The sequence below is a fragment of the Triplophysa rosa genome, linkage group LG7, assembly GCF_024868665.1.
Source record: "Triplophysa rosa linkage group LG7, Trosa_1v2, whole genome shotgun sequence".
In the NCBI taxonomy this organism is placed as follows: domain Eukaryota; kingdom Metazoa; phylum Chordata; class Actinopteri; order Cypriniformes; family Nemacheilidae; genus Triplophysa; species Triplophysa rosa.
Genome location: NC_079896.1, coordinates 10,171,505 through 10,185,697, shown reverse-complemented (window position 1 = coordinate 10,185,697; position 14,193 = coordinate 10,171,505). Strand labels below are relative to the sequence as shown.

At 39.4% G+C, this 14,193-nt stretch overlaps 3 protein-coding genes across 10 annotated transcripts; 2 read left to right on the top strand and 1 right to left on the bottom strand.

Annotated features, from left to right (window-relative positions):
• The first annotated feature begins 130 nt into the window (after nt 1-130).
• On the top strand, nt 131-2,900 carry akr1a1b (aldo-keto reductase family 1, member A1b (aldehyde reductase)). Of its 4 annotated transcripts, none has more exons than XM_057338476.1 (9): nt 131-253; nt 950-1,045; nt 1,126-1,245; nt 1,431-1,582; nt 1,817-2,012; nt 2,090-2,289; nt 2,379-2,451; nt 2,540-2,626; nt 2,744-2,900. In XM_057338476.1, the coding sequence occupies exons 2-9, from the start codon at nt 959-961 to the stop codon at nt 2,807-2,809; spliced, it is 981 nt and encodes a 326-aa protein (XP_057194459.1). In that variant the 5' UTR covers nt 131-253; nt 950-958; the 3' UTR covers nt 2,810-2,900. The 4 variants fall into 4 exon arrangements, with proteins under 4 accessions (XP_057194459.1, XP_057194460.1, XP_057194458.1 ...); XM_057338477.1 differs by having other exon boundaries at nt 147-253; nt 911-1,045; XM_057338475.1 differs by lacking the exon at nt 131-253 and adding an exon at nt 260-423.
• A 497-nt stretch (nt 2,901-3,397) lies between these two features.
• nasp (nuclear autoantigenic sperm protein (histone-binding)) lies at nt 3,398-9,421 on the top strand. Of its 5 annotated transcripts, none has more exons than XM_057337646.1 (15): nt 3,398-3,559; nt 4,171-4,212; nt 4,295-4,408; nt 4,551-4,631; nt 4,727-4,836; nt 5,896-6,279; nt 6,463-6,533; nt 6,606-6,685; nt 6,774-6,847; nt 6,950-7,138; nt 7,221-7,390; nt 7,850-7,912; nt 8,029-8,103; nt 8,447-8,569; nt 9,232-9,418. In XM_057337646.1, the coding sequence occupies exons 1-15, from the start codon at nt 3,522-3,524 to the stop codon at nt 9,265-9,267; spliced, it is 1,650 nt and encodes a 549-aa protein (XP_057193629.1). In that variant the 5' UTR covers nt 3,398-3,521; the 3' UTR covers nt 9,268-9,418. The 5 variants fall into 5 exon arrangements, with proteins under 5 accessions (XP_057193629.1, XP_057193627.1, XP_057193628.1 ...); XM_057337644.1 differs by having other exon boundaries at nt 7,221-7,429; nt 9,232-9,417; XM_057337645.1 differs by having other exon boundaries at nt 7,221-7,423; nt 9,232-9,416.
• A 256-nt stretch (nt 9,422-9,677) lies between these two features.
• Nucleotides 9,678-14,190, bottom strand: ccdc17 (coiled-coil domain containing 17). Its single transcript, XM_057337838.1, has 14 exons — nt 13,796-14,190; nt 13,300-13,398; nt 13,143-13,226; nt 12,948-13,068; nt 12,426-12,567; nt 12,239-12,346; nt 12,007-12,140; nt 11,347-11,460; nt 11,039-11,177; nt 10,842-10,991; nt 10,547-10,744; nt 10,234-10,456; nt 9,949-10,059; nt 9,678-9,853 (listed from the first exon to the last, which is right to left on the bottom strand). The coding sequence occupies exons 1-14, from the start codon at nt 14,060-14,062 to the stop codon at nt 9,725-9,727; spliced, it is 2,019 nt and encodes a 672-aa protein (XP_057193821.1). The 5' UTR covers nt 14,063-14,190; the 3' UTR covers nt 9,678-9,724.
• Between the last annotated feature and the right edge of the window lie 3 nt (nt 14,191-14,193).

Here is a 14,193-nt window from a genome sequence, read left to right as displayed (position 1 = left end):
TTTTTTGTACATCCTATAATAAAACATAATTTAGAGGTTAAAGTGATGTCAGGTCTGAAATATATGGACTAACAACATATTTGGTCTTGAAACGAGCTAAATAAACATTTTAATGTGGGCGTAAATAAAGACTTTTATTTTGACGTGTGGTTTCGCGACGACACCAACAGGAAGTAATAAGTGAACATTTTCAGAATAATCAATCGGGATAGGATAGTACAGTAGGGAAGATATAATATCCTAATCGTGCACAGTAAGTAGTTGAATAAATAAAAAACATTTTGCGTCACAGAAAAAAACAAACCATTTTTGCGACACATGACACTAACGTTAGTTGACCCGATTATATACTGAGAAATGCAGCCTTTTCAACGAGCTCTGCGTCTTGTTATTCATTCTCATAAGTTTTACTGTCGAAGACTGGTACGTTATTAAACGTGAAATGTATGTGCGATTCATGGTACTAACTAACTTAGGCAATTTGGAGCAAATTGTTTAGTAGTGTTATGCTTATTGAGAAAGAGCAAAGGTTGATGTTGTGTCAATAATGCATGGACGCGAACCTGAATGATGTAAGAACTAACTGTTAGCCATTATTTTAAAATGCAAATGCATTTAGTTTCAAACACATTCTCAGTATTCAGTTATTCATTTTATGTAGTTCTGTCCCAACAATGCCAGTGCAGGTTGTTTTTACAATATGTGCATCCTGTTGGAACTGTTGGAAGTCACCTGACATGTCAGGAGGTTACGCTTCCTCTGATTCTGAGTTATGAACAGTTAGCTTTAGTCTAACAGTATCTGCAACATTTCTGTAAGTTGCTAGAGACTGAATTGCTTTACGGTACAGCGAGCACAGATTTAATATCCTGCTGCTCCATCTTTTTCATCCAAACTCTGTATTTGCCAGGAACACTGTTCAAATAGTTTTCGTGTCTTTTCTTTAAAGACACACAGGATGAGTATCAATGACTTTGCTGTCATCAGCACTGGACGAAAGATGCCGCTTGTGGGACTAGGGACGTGGAAGAGTGAACCTGGAAAGGTGGGTGTATTTTGTGCTATTATTGTTTTGTAATTCATGTGCATGTGTTTTGTGTATTAAAATGTTTAAATGGACTACAGGTAAAACAGGCAGTTATTTGGGCATTGCAATCTGGCTATCGGCACATTGACTGTGCTCCCATTTATGCAAACGAGCCAGAGATTGGTGAAGCTTTTCAGGAAATGCTGGGGCCTGACAAAGTAAGTATAGCAAGAAGATTTGTAGCTTGGCATATGCTTTGAAAAACACTTTAAAAAGGAACCGCCACAAACACATCTTGTATGATTTGTTGTAATGCACAAAATCTTTTATTGTTTGAAAAAATATATTTTAGAATACGGATCCACCTTTAAAAGCTGTCAATTGAGAAACTGCCCTCTTTCAGGCCTTAAGACGAGAGGATGTATTTGTGACTTCCAAACTGTGGAACACAAAACATCACCCAGATGATGTAGAGCCTGCTCTTTTAAAGACCCTGAAAGACCTGAAGCTGGAATACCTGGACCTCTACCTAATCCACTGGCCATATGCCTTCCAGTGAGCCTTTAAAATTTTTTCATCTAAGAAATAAACCTGAACCAAAAAAAAACATTTTAAAAGAGATTTTTATAACTGTGCAAAGAGCCTTTTGCTGTCTATTGCACGGTTCATTCATTTTACAATTTATGGCAATAAAACATGTAACCTATCCTTTGAGGTATAGTCTTATATCCTTTTACTGTTTTCCGCCTTTTCTCAGTTAGCAGTTAAGTCCTTTATCTTTTTTTGTAGACAAGGTGATAACCCTTTCCCTAAAAAAGAGGATGGAACCTTGCTGTATGACGAAATAGACTATAAACTGACATGGGCTGCTATGGAAAAGCTTGTGGGAAAGGGTCTTGTCAGGGCCATTGGGCTCTCTAACTTCAACAGCAGACAGATCGATGACATCTTATCAGTTGCAAGCATCAAACCTTCTGTTTTGCAGGTCAGACGAATATGTGCATTTGTTGCATCTTTTGTTTAGATTTTTCAGTTTTTTAGAGTAATCATAGTGTTTTGCAGGTGGAGTGTCATCCATACCTTGCACAGGTTGAGTTGCTAGCTCACTGTCGTGATCGGGGTTTGGTGATGACTGCATACAGTCCACTAGGATCTCCTGACCGAGCCTGGAAGCATCCAGAAGAGCCCGTTCTGTTGGAGGAACCAGCCATTGCTACACTAGCCAAGAAGTACAACAAGACTCCTGCTCACATTATCATCAGGTACATTGATGTTATGGCACTAGATGTGTATATTTCGATACTCATTACTACATTACTAGTGTTTATATGGTCTGTTGATAATTTGGCAGGTGGCAAACTCAGCGAGGAGTAGTGACTATCCCAAAGAGCATCACAGAGTCTCGGATCAAAGAGAATATCCAGGTTTCTAAATGTTGACTTTTTCTTTGTTTTCATTTTATTTCGTTCAAGTAATGTGTTTAAGTAATAATTTGTCTGATTGCATTTATAGCTATTCGATTTCAGTCTTGAACCTGAGGAAATGAGTCAAGTGACTGCATTGAATAGAGGTTGGCGTTACATTGTGCCAACAATTACTGTAAGTTTGCCAGCATACACAGTTCAACATAGCACTTAATTTTACTACAGGAATTCCAACAAATACATTTTAAAGGGTACTTTATATGTAAAAGTGTTTTCTTTTTAATTCTTGCAGGTTGATGGAAAGCCTGTACCCCGGGATGCAGGACATCCTCACTACCCTTTTAAAGACCCCTATTAATACACACTTGTTCAAGATGCTGTGCCTTGGAACCCATGTCAATTCAGTTCTCTGTATACTTGTAGACAATAAAAGTTTTGTTACATATTGATTTGTGTACTGTTTTGCATTTGCCTGGTATGTGTCTGTTATAATTAATCTGCTGTACCAATAAAAATACTGGTTACATGAACTTTAATTTGGATATATTGTATATAAAGCCTTTAGTTAAAAAGTACTAAATTATATTTTGATTTAAGCATATCAAATATACATTTAGGGGATTTGTTTTTTCAATTTGAGGGGATTTGATTTCATTTTAGGGTTACTGATTTTGGATCTCTATTTACTTGTTTATTTTAAGAAATAACATTAAACAGGTGAGTTAATGATTTTACTTATAAAAAACTAAAGATGAATTACATTTATAAAATATTTTTAAGAATATAAAAAAATAATGTCACTATGCAATAATAGTGAAAAACGGTTGAAAATACACTTGCATACACAACCCGTGACTATTGAGTGGCGTAATATGGTTACTTGCCCTTTAAATTTATTCTCCCGCGTTTTTCTGACAGGGTCGTAGTTCAGCGGAAGTACAGCTTATATCCGTATTTAAAGGCGCCAACAAAGACTTGTTTAGGAGCAGCTCACAAATCTGCCATCTTTTTACGTGGAGCGTCATACACACATCATCCCACAATTAAGTATTTTGTTTCCCGTAAACAAAATGCCCGAGGAAACAGCATCCGCCTCAACCGCCAAAAGGTAAAACAGTTTATAGGTAAAACGCGCTCGCGAGCATGGGAAGTGCACGGATAAGTTGTAGGAACTCAAACTGCGAGATTTCGCGGCTTGTTTTTATAACAAAGCTGCGGCAGAGTCCTCGTCAGGAAAATACGTCGGGCTTCTGACTAACGTACGTTAGCTTTATTATACTCCCGAGCAGGGCAGCACGCCACGCGATGTCGTTACTGTTCGTTCCCGGTAGCGTGTTAAGTTTCGCTGTTCTCATACGGAAGAAAGGTTGAATATACACGTTTAGGTTTTTTTATCACTCAAAGAGATTCCCGCTTTAGTGACGCACAGACGTGAATGGCGTTTCCGAGCTTGGCGATACACTGCAATGCTTGCAGTGCACGCGCTGATCCAAGTTGAAAACATGTTCTTAGGAACCTAAATAAAACTACATACTACATCAGTGAAATAATACTGGCGTTAAACTGCGACATGACGTGTGGATGTGAAGTTTCTGTCAAAGTCTATTACGCGCAGCAGCGCACTTTTGTTTGGTCCTCCGCCCGTGCGCTTTTTGTGTGCCATTTCTAGTTGTGGTGTTCAATGTGTTACTTTTATTTTGTTGACATTTGTCTTTACAGTATGGAGGAAAAACCTTGCTCGTCGACTGCTGCTGCAGACAGGTAAGTTGGTATTTGAACTTGAATGTGATTCAACAGTCTTATTATTTAATGCGTTGACGTTGATTTTTTTTATTAATTGCAGCACTGTTGATGTATCTGAGGAAGCAAAGAAGCTGATTGGCACAGGCAACAGGCATTTGGTTATGGGTGATGTTGTGTCTGCAGTCAGTGCGTTTCAAGAGGCCTGTGCCATGCTGTGAGTAGTATAGGAAGATTACAAACCTGTATTATGATGCTTCTATAGGTAGTCTTTGGATGAATGCAGTTGAGCATTGACTTTGAGTGATAACTGTGTGTTTGGTTGTATGTTCCACATTAAATAACTTTTCCCCCTAAAGAGCTGAGCAGTATGGAGACACTGCTGATGAATGTGGAGAAGCTTTTTTCTTGTGTGGGAAGGCCCTTCTGGAACTTGCCAGGTATCTGGATTAATGGGACTTCTTTATTAAAAAGTTGGTTGTCTTTGAGGAATCCGGACATGCTACATAACATTCATTGATGCTTCTCTTCTTAGGATGGAGAATACCGTGCTTGGCAATGCTTTAGAGGGAGTCCCAGAGGAATCTTCTGTAGAAGGAGAGAAACAGAACGACTCCAAGATTGAGAGTGCAGACAATTTAGATGGTTTGTATAGAGATTATAGGTGTTCATTTGGCAAAAAATGTTCACTTCGTTTTCTTGTACATTAGCCACGTTTACATGCGACCAAGTAATCCACTTGTAATTGGATTGATGGCTCAATCGGACTGAAAAGCCTTCATGTAAACACCTTAATCAATCCGATTGAGGTCGATATGATTGAAATTGCGATTGGATTGAAAGCGATCCGAATAGGAGGGAAAAAATTATGCATTTAAACACTTGAATCAGAGTATTTTCTCAATCGGATTTGAAAATACCTTGTGCGCATGCACATGCGCAGTGCTGCATATGTCTTATACATCTTATGTTTACATCAAATATTAAAAAAACATGATACTCGCCACAAGAGCCTTTTTTATCTATTCAGAGGCATGTGCACAATTAAGGGAATAGGGACACGCGATGTATGTTCTGCTGGGCTCGTGTGTTCTTTTATAACATTACATAAAGCAAAGAGAGAACATGGTATTATTCGACAACTTCGTTTTCATTCCAAATGTGAAAATATGGCCTATATTGACATCCATCCAGAGACGAAGTTTGAAGTGAGATGTTAGATGCTTGCGCATTGTTGCCGGGTCCCGCTATGTACAAGTACATGTACGATCGGGAAGTTTAAACGGTTCTCGTGGTTGTTTCTTTCCCACTGGTTAAAAGAGGAACAATGTTGTTCGTCAGATGTTGATATTTGGGCTTTGCGAGCTCATTTGAGCTAGTTTTTGGATGGCCATTGGACCGGATTTGTTGTGCAAATCTGGAATATATTTAATGTACATGTAAACAAATTTTTGAATCAAATTGCAACATTAAGGGGAGATGTAAACACCACTGAAATTATCTGCAATCAGATTGAATTCATTCGGGTTGACAAAAATGTGCGTGTTAACATAGCCATTGGCATCTCATATGCAAAAGGGCACTTAATGAGAATCCCCAACTGACAACAGTCATGATTGCACAATGAGCCAACAACAGGGGGGTGTTTTTTTAAAAGCCCACTTTTTAAGACTCAACCTTTTAACCTTTTCCACTGCAATTCAGAGAAAACCAGAGATGAGCTTCGGGCACAGGTTTATGATGCCATGTCAGAAGAGACAAGTACTGGGGTGCAGAAAGAGCAGGAAGATGATGAGCAGGAGGAAGCTGAGAAAAAGCCTAAGGAAGGGGGGCAGAAAAAATCAACAGAAGAGGAGGGAGGTGACCAGAAGCAGCACGAGAAAAAGGAAGATGTTAAAGTACGAAGTGAAGAGGATGCACCTAAAACTGAACAAAATCTTGCTGAGAATAAAGCGGAGAAGTCAAATGGAGCTTTGGAGAGGGAAGATGCCTCTGGGTCAAATGGAGTTTCTGAAAAGGCTGAAAAAGACAAGGAGGCAACTGAAAATCAAAATGGCAATGATGAACCTATGGAGGAGGAGGGTAGAGGTAGTGGAGTGTGATGATCTGGGGAGCACAGTGAACATGGGCTTTTTAAATCATTTTAACTTTCACCTGGTGAATAAATGAAACACCCACAAAGTATTTATTTTGGGCTGTGGCATCACTGGGTGTCTGGTGTTAGTTTTTAATATTAGGTGACTGCTTTACCTTAAACATTTCTTGTTTCAGATGATGATGATGATGATGATGATGATGACGATGAGAATGAAGATGAGGAAGAGGGTGGTACAAAAGATAAGGTAGGTAACTATATTAAAATATCTTATCCCACCTCTTCCTATTTATTTTATTAACTATTTACATCTCCTTAGGAAAGTGAGGAGGAGGAGGAAGTTGGCAATTTGCAGCTAGCTTGGGAGATGCTGGAGGTTGCTAAAGTCATTTATAAAAGGTAAATACCTCCTTCATACCTCAAGTGCTTTATCTGTTGTATTGAGTTTTTATATCCATAATCCTTTGTATCCATCTATTGTTTATAGAAAAGAAAGTAAAGAAGATCAGCTAATGGCAGCACAGATTTACCTGAAACTTGGAGAGGTTGGGGCTGAATCGGGTATGTGTGTGTGTGTGTGTGTGTGTGTGTGTGTGGTAAGCTTGAGGGGGAAAATTACAAATAATTGAAATTTCATGTTTACATTGTTTCTGGTCTCATTAGGTAACTACAGCCAGTCTCTGGAAGACTTCAACGAATGCTTGACCCTGCAGCTGAAACACCTTCCCTCTCATAGCCGTCTTCTGGCTGAGACTCATTACCAGTTGGGCACAACGTATAGTTACACAGCCCAGTACAGCAAAGCCATCGAGCACTTCTCAAGCTCCATCAAAGTCATTGAGAGCCGTCTCGGTAGTAAAAATGATCACATGAACTCTTTATTCGAGTTGTAATTTAACAACTTTACTGATATTGCTGGCTCATTGTTTCTCAGCTATGCTTCAAGTGGCGATAGAAAAGGCAGAGGGTGCAGAGACGGCGCAGGAGAAGAGTGAGCTTGAAGAGTTGAAACAGTTACTGCCAGAAATTACTGAAAAGATAGAAGATGCCAAGGAGAGCCAGAGGACTGCTGCCACAGCCTCTGCGGCCATCCATCAGACACTTGCGAGTTGCTCCGCTGCCTTTGACTCAACTTGTGTTAGAGTATTTACAGTCTCAGTTTTTGAGTGTTGCAGATGCCGATCATAAATTTGGAATCTGGGCTATCCTGATTTTGCAAGTGAAGTGGTTGATGTCCTCATGGCAACATCTTGACCCTGGGACAACATTTAAATCAACCAATCAGATTTCAGAAATAAATTTAGTTTATTTTAAATTTAATCTTACAACCAGGATTAGATTCTTCTAGACCATTGTTTTTCACTTATCATTTCCCTCTGGTTTTAGGGGTTTGGTGTGGGTTTAGGTTTTATTTATAAAAATGTTGTCCTTACGTCAACAAAATGTTGCCCTGAGGACATAAGCCACTTGGCCAAATGAGGTCGAGCAGGTATTTGGCTCATAGAAAAGGAGGCCAAAGTTGCTTGCTTTGGTGTAATTCAGAAATCATTTTCTGTGTTACAGGGAGGAGCATCCACTTCTGCGTTCCCTGCTGAAAACGGCCCATCTTCATCTACAGCTAGACAGGTTTGTTGATGGTGCTTCGTGTAATTCCTTTCCTGCTTTGAAAATGGTTTCCACCAATGTGCTTCTGAGTGATGATTATGCTACTTCATAATCTCGATTCCTCTGGTTTTGTTTAGATTGATGTGAGGCCAGCTGATGTTGCATCTTCATCGAAGTCTGCATCGGATATTTCTCACCTGGTCCGCAAGAAGGTTGGTATGCATTCACTGACATTAAATGACTGTAGCTTCGCTGTAGAGCTTAAACTAGCATGCTTTCATGTACCTTCCAAGGGTGTAGGGCAAGTCTGACACTGTACCTAAAGCGTCATGTGATTTGCAACCTTGCATGCTGGTCATGAACTGAGCTTTCAAACTCAAAAGATTTTGTGTTGCTTGGTGCTTCTGTGGTGTTTGTGCATCATTAGTGTGACATGGCATATTGTGGTTGTTGAAGTGGTGGCAAAGTGTGCTTGACTTGGTTGCATCGACTAGGTGTTTTAAGGAAAAAGTGCGAAATAAAGTACGTGTTCTGTCCTGCTTTGTTCTTGCACAGAGGAAACCAGACGAGGAGAGTCCAAAAAAGGACAGTGATGCTAAAAAGACTAAACAGGAGACATCAGTTAATGGCAGCGATGACTCCGCCCGCAATGGAGTCCCGGAGAAAATGGAACCGGAGGCGAGTTGCTAGGCTTATTGTTTCCTCCTAATAGGGTCGAGAGAGGGTCTTTAAAGCTTCCTGGTTCAGGATGGCAAATGACCTTTGTGTTTGCAGAGACCCATACTTTTAAAACCAAGTAAAATATTTAGTTGGTAACATAATTGGCTGATGTAAAGAAATGTCAGTGTTGCAAATAATTCATTTTGCACCGTATTAATCGCAGTTTGTTCTCATGAACCTTTTTTTGCCAAAAGTACCATAGTTTCATAATTCTTCGGTCAAGGGGAAAAAACTTCTCAAAGCTACTTCTGGAAGTTGAAAGCTCTACTTTGAGTTTGGTGATGCTGTGTTCAGTGTCAAGTGAGAATGACATACTGAGTGTTTGTTGCACCTAACAGCGCCTTTTTTAGATTTGGTGTGAGCATCCAAAATTGCTCTGTGAACTAAATATCCCTTGTTCCTGGCAACTTCAATTACTTGAGGTTACTGCAGGTTTTTTGTCATGACCCAATGCTTATGGCATGGTGTATACTCTATGCTCTGTCTGATTGGATTTTATTTGGCTTCTAGAACGTGGTGTTTGACTTGTGTCTGGCTAAGTGTAACTAGTTTTCCCAGCTTTCTAAATTTAGTTTCTGGCTACACGGCATGGATTTGAATGCTTTCATGTTCTCTTTCAGCCAAGCAATTCTTCCTCTGTTGAAACCTCGGCGTGATGGGCTTTTCCTGACTGGACACTTACCTTCCAACCAACAGAGCATGCCTGCCTCATTCATTCTCCATGAGCAACGTTTTGTAAATAAATTTCTTGTCTGTCCAATTTTGTATAATTGTAGTAATCTTTCAATAAAGGATTTGCATACATGATCTTGGTATTTCAAATATATGCAACTTTGTCTGTGCTAAAAAAAGGGGCTTGTGTGTATAATGTACTGTTGAGATCTAAGGAGTCTATCCATGGATCAGAGCTCTTGCTTGGTTTAATAGTAGACTTGTAGATTCCATTTGTAGGCTTTAATATGAACATGTTGTGGGGGGTTTGTACGTGCATTGATGTATAGATCAGTAAGAAAAGAACAAACTGCACAAATAAAAATTTTCCTTTCATAAACATGATGCAAGAGGTGTGAAAAGCAACCAAAGTAGTTGATCAAATGTTTATAATTCCAGGCTCTAATTTGACATGGCAGGAGAAACCACATTATCTGTCTGTGGCAGTGATGAAGGTACTGGATTGGATGAGGGTTGTAATTTTTGCTGTGGTTCATGGGTTGCTTGGATTGAAGGTGTTTTTAATACCACCTAAAAATGACAATTATGAGGCTGATCAAAAACAAGTATGTTAAACATCCATCTGTTAAATATTAAAGTAAGGCTTAAGATTCATCATTGCATACCATGGGTGGGTACTTGTATTGGCTGATAGTGTTGTGGTCAACCTTTGCTATGGTCTGTACATCTTCCTCACAAGCATTTACTACCCGAACGCAAAGTTCTGTTACACCAATCTAAAAAGAAAATCATTCTGAGCATTATGTATGATTTGAAACAGTTCAAACATCTTGGAGGTTTGACCTAGAAGAAACAGAATTATGGGTATGTCAATCATCTAAAACACTGGATACACCCAAAAGTCTAGACAGAAATGGCTCTTTAGTGCTTGATGTTCGAAGTATACTGACCTGAGGCACAAAATTGAGCTGAGCTGGGCTAAGAGATACTTGAACTGGTAGAGATCGAAATGGAAGTCTCCAATGACCGCTGTAAACCTGGTTGTGCTGGTCAAAAAGCTCGAGCTTAGCCCAGCCTCGAGTCACTAACCCCCCATTTTCATGACCGTACAAATCAAGACCTTCAGAAGCCTGGATCTCCACGACCAAAGAGAGGTTTGAAGATGGTTGTATTCTGTATAAAGCAGAAGTCGGAAGATGTACATACTAGTTTAAACAATTTACAGTGTAAAAAACATTAAATGCTTTTATGTCTGAGCACTACCTTGTTGTCACAGGCTGTTTGACAGCCAGTATGGCAAAGTTTCCAGGACTCTTGGTTGATGGCAGGCATTGCACAGGTGGCATGGGGGTGGTCTGTCCCAACTTCTGGCCATTACAATATAAGCCCACCAACAAACGCACTGATCTAATAGTGGCTTCCATACCTATTACCACGTCATAGAAGATCACAAAGCCAGCCCTGTAATCACAGATTCAGACAATAGCTAGATATTAATCTTACCGCAGTGTATAAGTATGACATACATGTAACACCTGGATTTTTGAGTTTGTCTTACACAGGATCATACAGAGCAGGACCAAAGGTTTCCGTTGGATCAATTACATAGTGACCCGTTGGTGAAGGCTGCTTAAAACTTTCATCCTGCATTGATAAAAAAAAATTTCCAGAACCTTCCAACAGTCCAAATATAATTTCAGTGTTTTTGCTGTCAAGTCTTTGCACGTGTCGGAGCTCACCAGTGAAAGAGCGGGCTGAGGAAAAAGAGGTGATGTGGGAGGAGTAAGAGGTGGCCTTCTCTCTCTGCCCTTCTCTATTTCTCTTTTAAGATAGGCGATCTCAGCTTGAAGGCTAGACATATGATTAATGTGGTCCTTCTGGATAACATTGAGCCCTGGTTTAAAAAACATACCAAGCAAAAACAAACTAGACTAAAGCTTGATCAGAAATTGAAATATAGTAGAAAATAGTACGCTAAAGGTGGCCAGATGGTAGACATTTTGTGGTGGTCAAATTTTCTAGATCAAATGTGCACTCATTTTGGCATAAAATGTCATACATACCACCTTTCTGCCTCTCCCTGGCCAGCTGAATTCTGAAGATTTCCTCCTCAAGTCTCTGGTTCTCCTGCTCCACAGCAAGAAGCTCGGGGTCCAACAACCTGTGAGGAGACTTTCCTGCGGGACAGACAAAAGCAACAAGAAAATTTGGGCATAAATGGGTATAATGGCCCAAGTATTTGCATATTTAAAATACACTTTAAGGGGCGGTTTCCCGGACAGGGTTTAAGCTTAGTCCCAGACTTACTTAAATGTTAGAAGTTTCTTGATCGAAAACAACTTGCAATGACATATCTTAAAATATATAAGTGTGATTGTTTTGTCTCAAGACGTACACCATTAATGTTTTTAGTAAATTATGTTTTAAAAAATGACTTAAATATCCTGATTTAACTAAGGCCTAGTGCTGGTTTAAATTAATCCCTGTCCGGGAAACTGCCCCTAAATGTATTAATAACAACAAACTATTAAACCAAGTGTCATATGCACATTTCACAAAATAAGTTCGTTTTACATTGTTTGGAAACCGTTTCAAGTTCTCAAATGAAGTGAAACTTATCAACAGAAACTGTTAGAGAAATATTTAATGTTCAATTAAAAGTTCATAATTTCTGAGTGTGATATAAATTGTTGGTGCCACAACACTATGTCTATACTACTTACTTCTTCCTTTTGCCCTGCCATCAGCTTTAGGTTTTGTCTGCTCCAGTGTCAGAGCCTCAGCCTGAAGGTCATGCATGTGGGCCAGGAACTCTGGATCCGATCCCCCTGACTGCATGTATGCAAGACGCAAAGCTCTGTTTGGAATACACATTCGTGTGTAAGTGTTGGAAAATCCATCCACAAACAACTGACTATATTTTTCATTTTTAAGATAATGTATCACTAAACACACCTGATCTGGGCAGACAGGGGACCGTCCACAGAGGAGATCAGATCAAAATTGATATGTTGCGTCTTTATGTCCACTGGTGAGTTAGAAGGGACCTCACTTGGGCTGGGTCTGTAAAATCAGCATTGTATAACTGTAGAAACATGTATGAAATATGTGCATTCTTTTCAAACCTTTTTCACCCTCTTACCCTTTATTTGAGTCGATGTGAGAGCTGATCTGATGTAGGACCTCCTCGTTCTTCTGTTCCTGATATCTCAGCTCATGCAGCACTTCCTCTAGATGAGCCGTTCTGTCACGTCCTGCCAACTCTGCAAGACGCTGGTCGATCTCTGGACACACACACGCATAAACACATCAACATAAGAGTAAAAACAGATAGACACCAACCTGTCCATTTTCCTTAGAAAAAAATGAGCTAGCAACCGAACACATTGCATGATGTTACAGTTGCAATAGAAAAGTTAAAGACCAGGCAACTCGTTTGTATGGTGTTTTTGTGACTTTGATCATATTCACAAGTTTAGTGGACCCACCGCTCATTTTATAAATTAATAAATGTAATGTATAGTGCAAAATTAATATGTAATTTTAAGACCCCCAACCTTTGTCGTATGATTATTGTTGTGTATTTATATACGTTTATGTTTTTTTAAAAACAGCATTTATTTTACATTATTGTTTGTTGTTTCTTGCCAACAGAGAAACTCACCCTCTCTCTCCTTTTCCAGTCGCTGGTTATATGCCCTGATCTCAGCCAACCTCTTTTTATGAATCTTAGACAATTGTAGAGCCTTCTCCTCATCACCTCTCTGCTGAAATGAGCTCTGTTTCTCACAGACCCAATGAGCAATGCACATAAAAACACACTATTCATATTACAAACTCATTTTGCACATGTCAGAACCGCATACATGTTGGATGAAGTGAAACTGACCTCTGTTTGTCTTGTGGTCAGGCTTTCTTCAATTGACATCCTAAGTTTTTGAAACTGAAATCAAAGGTTCATATGAAGTATAAGTCCACTTATGAAGTCCACTATATGACCGCATGTGTTCCCGTACCTCTTCGGTGAGTTTGCTTAAAGTATTATTCTCTAACAAGACGTCCCGTGGTTTAGCTGGTGGACTCTCTTTCTGATCCACCGGCTGGTTCATCTGATCCTTCAGTTGGCCAATGGAAGAGATACACGTGCGTTATTACTTTGAACAAGCAATTTAGCTTATTTGGAAGGGGGTGACGCTTTGACTAGTGGTTAGTTGTTGTTTTATTCAAAACCATTGGTGTTATGACTGACTGCAAACTGGATTGAAATATTACATTTCCTGATATATTCAGGGTTTATAGGAACACTGTTGTGTAATCTTTGTATTGTGGTGCCATTGATTTAAGCAAGTCAATAGCAATTTCTGAGAGAGGGCAACGTATGAAAGACACGATCATTGACTTAGAACCTTGCCTTAAACAATAAAAAGTATCAGCACCTATAAATACACATGGAACAATAGAAAACGCCATACCATATTTCATTCAAAAGGTATTTTATTTATTTTATAATACACGACATATGTTCAAATGCAAGGTTCCAAATGATTTAATAATTAAGCTACTTACAATGATTGAATCAGGTGTCCTTGCCCTTGTGGAACGCATCGTCTTCATGGATGCTTGCTCTATTTCAATGCGTCCCATCCGTCCTCTCCATAGAGCTACTGGATCTTTGAAGTCTGTGCCAATGCAAAATTTGGCCTCGTGTTTATTTAGAAGTCCAACAGAATGGAACGGCATCTTACAACTCTCACAACTGAATTCCCTCAGGCCTTCCATCTTTCCACCGAACAATAAGTTTTCTTCCTAATTCTGATTTACAGAAATCTAGAATACTTGTTGGGTTGGCTGCCTGGTAAGAATGAACTGCGTTTGTTGACTGATGAGATTTTGTTTGTTGGTAACAATCA